Here is a 12,400-nt window from a genome sequence, read left to right as displayed (position 1 = left end):
TTTCTGAGCCTGTCAAGTCCTTCTTTTGACCCATTTTGCCAAAGGAAAGGACGTTGCCTAATAATTATGCACACCTGATATAGGGTGTTGATGTCATTAGACCACACCCCTTCTCATTACAGAGATGCACATCACCTATAATATGCTTAATTGGTAGTAGGCTTTCGAGCCTATACAGCTTGGAGTAAGACAACATGCATGAAGAGGATGATGTGGACAAAATACTCATTTGCCTAATAATTCTGCACTCCCTGTATAAATGTATAGAAAGTGAAAGCTTTGTCATCCTTACACAAGCCCCCATTAAATGTTCTAATTAAAACTGAGCAAAATGATAGAGATGTGACCTCAGAGCAGATATGCATGGGTACTGAGACCTCACTGCCAGTGCTAATTAGCTTGACATAGTAATCACATATTTCTCTCAGTTTCTAATTTTGGCTTCCACCTTGTGATTGCCATCTTACAAACCATCACAGACTAACTTGGACTGCAACTCATTAAATTGTGTTTATTTCCTCCGAGCAAATTTAGGAGATTGACCTTATTGTCTAAAATGTCTTAATTATGAAGACAGTTGTGGTAATATGGATTTACTTAGTCAGTGTGTACAATTAAGGTAAAGTATAATTATGATGATTATACTTAGTATAGTATAATTATTATGTGAATATAAATTGTTTCTACAAAAAGTAACTAAATGTATCCCTGTCTTCCTTCCTTCGGGCAAGTGCCTTAAACTTTTAAGAAATTTATCTTAATAAACTCTATATTATCTTTGGAAAAACACAAAGGCTCCGGCACACTTCCTTATGGGACACCTTTGACACAAGGGGCTAGTTTGGACAGGGTAGTTTGAACCGAAAATGATGCGTCTTTCTTGAGGACTTCATTTGGTCCACCTTGCTTGTACTTGGTTGGACCCACTTTTTCTTTTAGAACTGCTTTAATTCTTCCTGGCATAGATTCAACAACATGTCAGAAACATTGCGTTGATTGAGGCTACGTCCACATTAGCCTGGATAAATTAGAAAACGGCGTTTTCATCAGAAAACACTCCGTGTCCACACTATCATTTTCAGTCGTTTTCACAGAGTTGTGCATCCACATTGAAACGGCAGAAAACGCCTAAGTTCCAGTATTGCGCATGCGTGAAACGCAAGACGTTTCGACCTGCGTCAATTCTGTCTGCCGTTTAGTTACTTTCTGGCTCTTTGAAACGTCGCAGCAAAATGTCGAGGAAAAGCACCGAGTTTTTTAAGTGGACTAACAATGAGGTGTAGTTGTCGCTGCGAGTAACACAAAAGTACGAAGTTGCAAAAGCGATTGAGTTAAAGAATTTGAAGAAAAGCTATCTGGTCATGTACAAACTGATATTAATGTCTAATAGGGCTGTCAAAATTGAGCGCAAACAAAAGAACTGCTGTATAATGCCCTCCGCTATCTTAGCTTAATTGGTCACATGACTGCATCACATGATGCATGTGTCATCGTTTTCGAAAAGGCTCCGGGTTTGCCGTACACACTGCCACGCGTATCCGCTTTGGAGAGCGTTTTCCTTGACCGTCTCAGTGTGGACGGAAGGCCAAAACGGAGACAAAAAGATGCGTTTTCAAACGAAAACACATTAGTGTGGACATGGCCCAAAAAAAACCAAAAAAAAAAAAAAGAAAAAAGAAAAAAAAAAAAAAAAAAAAGAAAAGTGGCAGTATAATGTCCTCGTAAGTGGATATCAGGGCCTTGTAGAGCAATATTAAGTATTTTGGTCTAGACAACCCAAAATATGATGCCAGGTCCTAGGAGGTTAATGAACATGTTATCATTTTGAATTTGAAGGAGAGGTCAGAGGTCAAATATGATACTTCAAATTTTTCTACGGTACTTTCTGCACAGAAGCAAGTGTCTCTTATCTGTGCGCAGTCATCTGTTTAGCTGGGAGGACACTCTGGATGTGCACATTTGTGTTTTGTGTCAAGAAAAGCTGATATGTGTTCATACACTATATTCACTCATCCAGATCATTGAATTCTGGTGTTCTAAACACCTCCATTATCAGTGAAAGGAACTCTTCATGCTTCAGCATATTTTTTGGGACAATTTCATACTCCCATCTTTCTGGGAACAGTTTGGGAATGGTCCCTTCCTGCTCCAATATGACTCCATATTAGATTAGATGAATTAGATTAGATGAATTAGATGAATTAGAACATGAATGAGAGCAGAGCCTATGAGCCAGGCATCCTGATGTGGCCTCCTTGTCCAACATCAGTGTCTGACCTCACAAATGTGAAAGAATGAACAAAAATTCCCATTAACACACCTTGTGGAAAGCCTTCCAAAAGAGTTGAAGCTGTCATAGCTGAAGGGTGGGCCAACATCATATTCAACAGTATAGTGTGTCTGGAATACAAGTGATCATGGGCCGTCTACAATCGTCATGCTTTCTTGATGTTTAAGAATGTTTAATTTCTGAAAATGTTCAACTAAACAGCTAAAACCATAAGACCAAAATCCTCTTAAAGCAGTCCTCTAAATTCTTGCCAGATAACACAACAAACTATATATGAACAATGAATTTACAAACCAGGTGCCTGAGATGTCCAAAGAAAAAGAAGTTCAATTTCAAAACTGTACCTCAGTTCTTTTAAACAGTGAGTGAGTCTGCGGTCATTAGATGCACTTACAGTTTCATGGGGAAAGGCACAGGAAGGATGGAGATGCCTGTTTGAGGCCACAGACTGAGTGAGTGTCTCTCTATTGTTAGAACACCAGCTGTGAGAGTCCCTTACTTGCTGTAAGTTACCAGATAATGCAGCAAGTTCGAGATTTTACGACAGTCATAAGCTGCCATAAAAACATATGCTAGCTATTTTAGATAAATGTCTACCATGAATTACTATGTGCAGGACAAACAACAATGTTGCAAAATGTAGTGCAACACTTTTGTTGCACTACACTAGTGTAACAAAAATGTTGCACGAGACTTGTGGACTTTAATGTTTTAGCCTTGTGTTTGTTGTTTATGAACAAATGTTGATGTTCATTTATTCAGGTTGTAGTTAAATAGTTTTAGAACTTGGCAGAAAATAAATTATTTCTATGCCCTTAAAAAAAAAAAAAAAAAAAAAAGGACATGGCCTGAGATCTAGTGACTGTGGCGGCCATGTGAGTATAGTGCACTCACTGTCACGTTCAACAGTGAGTGCACTGTTGCCCATTTAATACTAGCTGAACATTAAGCAGTGTTCAGCTGGTATTAAATGGCCCAAAGTATCTCAAGAAAATATCCACATATGATTACACCACCATCAGCAGCCTGAGCCTGACCAGACCTTTCCAGTCTTCTATTGTCCAATTTTGGTGAGCTGTGAGAACTACAGCTTCAGTTTCTTGTTCTTAACTGACAAAAATGGCAACCTGACTTCTGGCATCAACAAGACATTTTTGCTGTTCACTGGACATTGACTTGTTTTCAAACCACTTTCTGGAAATCTCAGAGATGATCTACTGGGATTTGTTGGGAAAATCCCAGTACATCAGCAGTTTCTGGAATTGTCAGACTAGCCAGTCTGGCACCAACAACCTCAAAGTCGCTTAGGTCACCTTTTTCCCCCATTCTGATGCTCAGTTTGAACATCAGCAGTTTGTCTTGGCCATATCTATATGCCTAAATGCACTGAGTTGCTGCCATATGACTAGCTGATTAGATATTTGCATTAACGAGCAGTTGAACAGGTTTATCTGTGCAATTACCTCCTTCAATGTTTACCCCAGCACTAATGGGTAAACTGCCAACATATGCTAAAGGTTTTCCACTACAGCAGGAACATTATCTCTCCCTGGCTCATTTATTTTTCACTTCCTTGTTTATTTTTTCCAAATATGAAGTGAAGTGAGGGACCCTTCAGGATACCCAACTCAAGCTTGCTGCTGCACTTACATGGCACCCCCCCCCCCAGTGACAGACTTACAATGCAAGCTTTTGATCACAGAGGTGTAGTTAGACCATCAATTCAACGCAGTGCAAACACACTAACCTGAGAGACATACCAACGCTTGTTTAGACTACTGCTGTCAGCATTTCAGAAGCCCCACGCCCACCACAGCACCTAACCGTGGGCTCTGAATCTAGATTTCCCTTGAGGGGAAAATTAGTATTGTCACTTCCCACTTCCTGCTGAGATGAGCTTGATGTTTTATGCTTGATGAGCAATTAGCTAAGAAGATAAAAGCCAAACATTAATGCTGCACATATTCTAAATTTATATAACTATTTAGTAAGAGATGGTTGACTGATATGTTTTTTAGGACAACATAATCGAACGCTCAATTATACTAACAGGCATTATATGGCAAAAAGCGCTGTATTTTTTCCCAGCTCATAGTATTATTCTGTCATTTTTAGTGTCTTTCCAAGACTTTAAGAGATATTACTCATGCCATGTTATGTAAGATGAATGAAATATCTTGCCATTGAACATCTGTCAGATATGTTAATTAAAAGCACTTCTTTGTTGTGCCCGTGAAAGTGCAATTCAGATTGCTTTACATTTCTCTAAATGCAAATCAGCAGTATACAAGCACAATAATGAGGCTTAATTACAGCTCCATGATTAAAAGGGTGAGCTGGAAATGTTCTACAGTGAGTCATGTGAGCGTTGAAGCAGACTCGGCTGCCTGAACTAAAGCCTGCTCTTTATTTGCTTCGGGCTTGTTAAGTGTTCTTGAGTTCGTAATCTGGATATTCAAGGTTACTTAAGAAATTCAGGCCTCCCCTGAAAAACCGTTTATTACTTTTAACGCAACTTGCGCTGCGAATCCTTGCTCATCACAGTCCTAATGATCTCCGCCATCCAGGGAAATTAAATTTCCTCTGTCCTTTACTTTAGGAATACACATGCACTTGAAGCTTTTTATACTTTACAGCACTTTCAGACCGAATATGCATAATAGTTTCTGTGTATCCGGGTTTGAGATGACAGTTTTTATTCACCAAACCAAAATGTCCTTGCCACGTTAAAGGCGTATAAAAAGAATCACGGCTGAAAAACTCGACCGCAACAAATGCCTCTTCACAAAAACAAGCAGTTGTAAAAGATCCATAAATAAACATCTCTCTGACAGTGAGCTTTATAAATCTCTAACGTGTAGGTGTAAGCTGTTACTGTATGTCACAGTAACACCCAGCCAGACGGCATGTACCAGAAAGAGTTGGTAGGCCTCCAGAGTGTAATTTGCCCCCAACCACTTCCACTCTAGTGGAAGACTGCATCTCTTGGGAAGGCAGACACTCTTCACACTGACTCATCTTATGTGTGTGTGTGTTTGTGCGTGTGTGTGTGTGTGTGTGTGTGTATAGGGTTAGTCTTCGAGTGCATTTGTGGTTAGTAGGGCAAGTTTAGCAGAACTCACACCCTGAAATGACTGATTGCAAGAGACAGGATGCCTCATGAAGGAATGAAGGCAGGACAGATTTCATGTTCTTTCTGTGAAAGCTCCGTTTCAGCAAAACATGCACTACAGTGTGTGGGAGAGTGATTGTTAGGTTCATTAACACCAACATGCTGCACATTCTGGCCGCCTGTTAAAAGGCAGACGAACCAACACCTGTTAATGTATTACTGTGTTTTTTTTCTTTTACTGCTTATGTTTTAGTATAGCTGGCATGTGCTGTCACATATTTATCTTTCATTCTGGATGTTTGTCACTCCTAAAGAGTAGCATTAGTGTGATACAACTAAAAACCACAACAAAAAAGGTATAAATTACATGCTATATAATCTGGAGATACAATAAAATTGTACCTACTGTTGTTTAATGTAATTCATGCCCAGCCTATTTAGAACAGGTCAAGTGTTAAAGAGGGAAAATAATCTTCAGGAAGTTGTATTGCTGATAACATCTCATCTCTCCCCTGCTTTCCAAACCTCTTTGCAAAGCAGAGCCACTGAGACAGTAACGCTGAACAAGTTCAACCCACTGCTGGCAATGCTAAAAAGAAAAGGGAATACGGAAATGGCTAGAAGAGGAGTGTTTGAGCAAGGATGTAATTCAGTGCTTTGCTGCTTTGTTCACAGACATTTACCACGCCTCAAGCTTCCTTCATCTACACCAACTCATACTAATTCGCTCAACTCATCTCTATTTTTTGTTTAAAAAAAAATAGAAAAATTGAATATTTTCAGAAAAGAAAAATGAATATATTTTATTTCCATAATAGCACACAGTTAGTTAAGGCTTAGCCTACTAATCTCCCAACTGACTTTTTCTTTTATATATCCTGCCTTTGCTTTTCACCCACTGTCTCTCCCTCCTGCTGTGCAAGGAAAGAGAAGAAAAATATCACATATAAGAATTGGGGGGAAGGAACAGATTACCACTTTTCATGTGAACAAAAAGATAGCTTGTTGCTGTAAAATAGCCCAATGTTACAGGGTATATACTCACGTTGTGAGCAGCCAGCGGGACTGCTTGGCCAGTCCCAGACAGGCCAGCAGGCAGATGATCAGGTCCAGGATGAGGAGCAGCAGGTATGTGAGCCACCTGCAGACACAGAAAGACCACAAAATTAAACTGCTGCTGGTGAATGCCTTTTATTTATGGGAGGTGATGGAACATGGGAGGTTAAAAAGAAATTCAGTTTCTGAAATGTAGCTTTTATTTTTGTAGTTTTGCCTTTATTTCTACCCGTAGTAATACCTTTGTTGTCAATAGCTGGAGATGGGTTTCTCTTGAAAGCAACCAACAACATTCTTTCACAGCAGGCATCACTACCAATTTATTTTAAATTACACATACAGAAATATGAATTCTGAGCGGTAAATCTGCCACATAATTGTTTAAAATTGCACCTCACTCCTCTGTGCTAGCTAGTGGTTTAGCAACTGTTAAAAAACAGGGTTTACAAGCATTTATTCTGCAGAGAATCATTCTTATTATAATTAATCAAAACATACAGAAAAATTCGATCGATGTTGGAACCTAGTGAAATAAAAAATGACTCGTAAAGACAAGCAGGAAAAGAAAGAAAGGGTAAAGTATTGCACCTCATTTCACATCATCGGATACGTGCATTAGAGGCGTGTGTGAAAGTGTGTTCGTGCTCGCGGGTATAACGTGGTAGAGTTGTCCACCTCACTGTAACCATCTGTTATTCGAACAGTTTGTGGCTGGACATAGTAAACCTGTCCAGATGGCTTATAATGAATGGATTCAAATCCATGTGGCTGAATGTTTCATGGTATGAAAAATACAAACTGTGGGGAATCGTTTCAGTTTAATTTCCTGTCTATTTCCATCGTTGTTCATCTTCCACCCTGCATACATAACTCTGACATCACTTTGTATATTCTTATTGTGTATTTAATCATTTCTTTCTACTTCTCACCAGCCAGAGTTTCTACCCCTCTGAGAGAATCCATCTCACATCTTTTCTCCATCTTTTTCCTTTTCCTCCCCCTCTTCGTCAGTCTCTTTAATCTCTCTCCCCTCTCTCTCTTTCCCTTTTAGCCCCTTTTCTCTCCCTCGCCGCCATCTCCTTCCTCGTTTTATCTTCCCCCCCTCGGCAGGGGACAGTACAAGAAGCTGGGGCATCAGCATGGGAGGTACTTCAGTAACGCTGCCACCTTGTTGTCTATGTTATCCTAATCTAATTAGAGTCTGAGCAAAGCATGAATACATGCAGGAGGTTGAACGGGCGGCATGTATGTATAATAAAAAGCAAGACCTCTTTTCCTCAAGAAACAAAATACACACTGAGATTTGTCAGTCTTTCCTGATGTTTTGCTCAAGTTCTACCTGTTTACCCTCACAGACAGGTCAAAGGTGACTGGATCCTGCATCTAAGCGTCAGGTCATTTCATGAGAAAAAAATCTGGCTTTTGAAAGTGTTTATGTACACAAATATTTAACTGTCTGCAATGTATCTGACTTCAAAACACAGGAATAACAATGAAAAATCGCTCTTCCATTTTTAATCGCTTATCCTTGTGAAGGGCACGTTGCCAGTCCATCACAGGGATAACACCCAGAGACAGACAGTCATTCACACTCAGATTAATACCTACGGCCAATTTAGAATCACCAGTTAATCATTAATTAATCTAAGAGGCATGTCTGTGGACCGTGGGAGGAAGCTGCAGCCCCTGGTGAGGACCCACACAAGCACAGAGAGAACAGGTAAACTCTGCTGGGCAGTTCTTTCCACTTAGAAACCATGTAGATAAAGAAAAAAGGTACTGATGTTGTCAATATCTTAACCTGATGTGGTAAAAACAGATCAATAGAGAGAGAATAAAACTGCATGGTAAACTAAGAATGGTTAGGAACAGTAGTTTTGCATTGGGCCACAGTTAAAAGAAATACTGAGCAATTCCTGGAAGTAATAATGTTACTTTTTGTGACTAAGTAAGAAAACAACACTGGAAGAGTGAACAACACACAGGCTTTCATAAGTTCAACATGAAAAAGAAAAGAAGAAAAAAGAAAAACAGGAAGCACACACAGCCAACCGCACAGAAACTATTTGTTGGAGTGCAGCAGTGATAATGAGTCCATTAACAGCTTACAATGTCTGGCTGTCTGCTTGCAGTCTGCCTACACTTCTAGCATGGAGCTATGCGGGGCATTTTTTTCCTCTAAGACGATGAGAGTAACAACAGTGAGACAAAGCCTCGGAAAATAGTTCCGCTAACACGTTGCAGTAGTTTTTGCAGTAATAGCTGCTGTTTTCATTTATGCAATGATTGCTAATTATTCAATAGGATGCTTTTTTTGAACATCCTAAAGAACTGTCTGGAAGATAATTCACATGCAGTATGTAGGTACACACACAAACACAGCTGCATTATTATTTAAACCCACCCAATAAATATTATGTGAGATATTCAGGTCATAGCATGTAGAAAGTAATCTATTCTACCGTGTTTAAATTGCTCATTGCAGCTATAAAATGAATGTGAATGACTATATGCAAGTTTGTTTTATTTGGATTATTTTTTTTAACATAACACTGATGAATTAGCTTTTTAGGTGCACCGATGCTTAGATGTCTTCTAGATAAACTTTTGCCATATAAACTGATTAAAGACTGCATGTATGTATGAAAAGTAAACTTGTTCCAAAGTTATTAATAATTATATTCCTTAAACACTTTTCTACTGATTTTCATTGTATAAATAAATTTGAAAATTTCACCTCCCACGTGTCTGGGAAGCTTTAAACCGTTAAAAATGTTCAGGGCAACGGAAACGTGCACCAACAGAAATAACCTTCCTGAATCCTGTCCTCGAGCTCTGGGTGTTTTTCTCCTCCTGTTTAACTAGACACTTTTATAGCATCGAGTAAACAGATTCGCACACAGTACAACCTTGACACATGTACTCTTCTGTTCCCCACCTGTAGTACTCTATGGTTGCTGACTGATCGGCAATGGATGCCAGGTCCACTTTAGCTTTTTCCCAGTCAGACAGTCCGAGCAGCTGTTTGATCACATTGTCAGCCATCTGCTGCATGAACTGCAGGGTCTGCACGTAGTCGCCCCGTGTTGCAAAGATCTCATCAAGCCTCGCAAGGTGCTGGTGCAGCCCACTCCTCATGTTGCCCATGGTGCCTGAAACCTGGAGCGCACAAGAAGAAAGAGTGGGGTAAGATTAACTGACACAGCAAATACAGTTAGAGGGTATGAGTCAATGGTATTATAATACATTAATAGATCTATCTAAAGTACTGCATAGAAGTCCTGAGAAACTAAATTTCTTTCTGTGTTTTTTAGGAAAATTAGGTGGTGATTTATTGAAAAACATGCAAATGTACACAGAAATAAAAAATACAACCTGTAAGGCAAAAAAGAGAGTTTGTTCACTTTCAAAAAGCTTGAAAGTCAGTATTTGGTATGACCACCTTTATTCTTCAACACAGCCTGAACTCTCTTAGGCAAGTGTTCTTCTAACTTTTATAAGTAGTCTTCAGGAATAGTTTTCTAAACTTCTTGAAGGACATTCCACAGCTCCTTTGGCAGTCTTTTATCCCCTTCTCTGTCAAGATGAACCGCTTTAATAATGTGTGCTTGCTTTTTTATTCATTTATGTTTTTACTGTTGTTGTTGAAGCAATCAGACAGTTTCCAGACGGTACAGCATGGTTGATCAAAAGCTGATGGCTCAAACACAGCCTAAAACAATCACAGAGCCTCCACTGTGTTTTACAAAGGGCTAAAAACAGACAGTTTTAACCCGTTTCTGACCTCTTCTGACTCTCAGATAGTATTCGTCTGCAACCTTGACAGTTCTTTTGCACTTAACATGCCAAAGTCCATGTTTTTTGTTTTTTTTTTTAAGGACACATTGCAAAGATATGCCAATAGCTCTATCAGAATCACCTTGCTGGTGCAAAAATACTATTTCATGCCTGACAAGTTCACAAATTATGTGTTTTTGCAAAAGCAGCTAGTAACAAAGTCCTTAAAGCTATCTTATCAGGTACAAGGACTGGATTGCAGAAGGATGTAAAAACAGTTTATCTATCTATCTGTCTGAAACAATGTACTTAACAGCAGTGAATTGTAGCAATGGACTACATATACTAAGTATAATATGCTTCTAATAATATTCTAAATATAGAAATTTTCTGTTGCTTAAAGTGAGGCACTCAACCGGTCAGTCAACAGCTGCTCTTATTCAGCTTTTCACTGAACAATGAACAGAAAAGTCCATATGAAACAGCTGTGTGTGTGTGTGTGTGTGTGTGTGTGTGTGTGTGTGTGTGTGCGTGTGTGTGTGTGTGTGTGTGTAGGAAATCAACATTGAAGTAATTCATCTTCATGTGTTAAATGCTTAGGCAGTGAGAAGTCTTCTTCAACATGTATGAACTTCCATTAGTTTACAACATCTCCAACAAAAGCAGACGAAGCAGGAAACGCAATCAATCTGAGGCCACTCCCTGACCTTTAGCCATGCGCTTAGCGTGGTTAAAGGTCAGGGAATAGCCTGACCTTTATGGGGATGGCAACATCTCTCTGTTGGTCAGTAAGTCTCTCCACCGCTTTGTTAAAACATCTTTAAAATTATCTAAAAAAAAATCAACTGTTAAAAAAAATGGTTTTCATAGTTTCCACATCGTAGATTATGAATCAAAGCACTCAAATCCTTGGAAGAGAAATGACTTGAAAGTCAAATGACTACTTAGTGTGTTCTCATCCAGTTTTGCACTATAGATTTTTTTTTTAACATGCAGGTTAGATTTAAGCACCTGGAAAGATACTAACACAGACCTTTACAACAGTAACCCCACATCATGCAAAAGCTGATGCCATAACTCAGTGTTGCACACCACTGCTGAAGACAACTTGTACTTGTTAGTGTAAGATGACGAACATGTCAAGATTTGCACACTCATTAGCATTTAGCTTATAGCCCTGAGTAATAAAGCGTTTTCATAAACCTGTCAGACAACTAGCATTAACCACAACATTTTTGCTTTTCTTCATGGCAATAAGAAACCGAAGCTCCTGGAGAAAACTCAAGCAAGCACAGGAACAACATGCAGGCTCCACACACAAGGACTCTGTCTGGGTTCAAATCAAGTATCCTATGAGGCACTGACCCACCGTGCTGCCATAGAGTCAACCCACCAGCCTTTAACGCTTGAAGTCTTATTCACAGAAAACTCATCAATACAACTGATGCTTTAATGAGTTGTCAGCAAAACATACAAGTTTGAACACAGCATAATGTTTTCTATGCCAGACTTTTCTGCTAAAAATAATAATGTACTGACAGTGTTTTTTTTATTACTGAGGTCATGTGTTTGCCTGAAAGAAGTTCCCAGAATTATGGACAAAGGTGAGATTTTTCGTAAACATGGAGGTTGGTCTGTGCTGCCACTCAGCAGCAGAGCTCAGACAGAGGACCGTGTGGGAGAGCTGGGCTACTGTGCATGTTGATGCAGTTTTAGTTTAAGTAAACAGATCCGCTTGGAAAACAGCCAAAACTAGAAATCGCAGAGGCAAAACAGCAGGTTTGCTAGTGCTGCTGTTGGTGGTTAGATATTTTTTTCAAACCAACACCTCACTATGAGACTTATAGTTTATTTACCTGTTTAAGCCCGAAAGGAAGAGTGATCCCCTAAGCCAAACAACAAACAGATAAACAGCAAACAGACACATTTATTGTGACAAATCACATTTTTATTTATGGCCAAGACAACATTATACAGTATTTATGTAACAAATATCGAACCATCTTCTTGGGTTTAATTACTGTGTACTTTGCTTGAAGGGAGAAGTTGTTTACAGGGAAATGGTGTTCGTGGAGACAACCTGCTATAAGATAATTAAAAAGGGAAATAAGCGCTCTTATTCAGCTCTGGGTACTTGGCATTCACAAGCAAGACTACTCATATTG

The 12,400-nt window shown here is 39.2% G+C and overlaps 1 protein-coding gene across 5 annotated transcripts in view; it reads right to left on the bottom strand.

Annotated features, from left to right (window-relative positions):
- ttyh2 (tweety family member 2) overlaps positions 1 to 12,400 on the bottom strand; it is a 71,939-nt gene that overhangs the window by 19,127 nt on the left and 40,412 nt on the right. For 3 of the 5 annotated variants that reach the window (XM_082544751.1, XM_082544752.1, XM_082544753.1), the window contains 2 exons: positions 9,397 to 9,617; positions 6,448 to 6,543 (listed from right to left, as the gene is read on the bottom strand). In XM_082544751.1, the coding sequence (XP_082400877.1) occupies positions 6,448 to 6,543; positions 9,397 to 9,617 (317 nt within the window). Of the gene's footprint in view, positions 1 to 6,447; positions 6,544 to 9,396; positions 9,618 to 12,091; positions 12,122 to 12,400 lie in introns of all 5 variants that reach the window. The other 2 variants (XM_082544749.1, XM_082544750.1) reach the window with 1 other exon arrangement.

The sequence above is a fragment of the Aulonocara stuartgranti genome (genome assembly GCF_965226115.1).
Source record: "Aulonocara stuartgranti genome assembly, chromosome: 8".
NCBI classification, from domain to species: domain Eukaryota; kingdom Metazoa; phylum Chordata; class Actinopteri; order Cichliformes; family Cichlidae; genus Aulonocara; species Aulonocara stuartgranti.
Note: the sequence above shows the minus strand (reverse complement) of the source record. Positions and strands in the feature narration are given on the sequence as shown.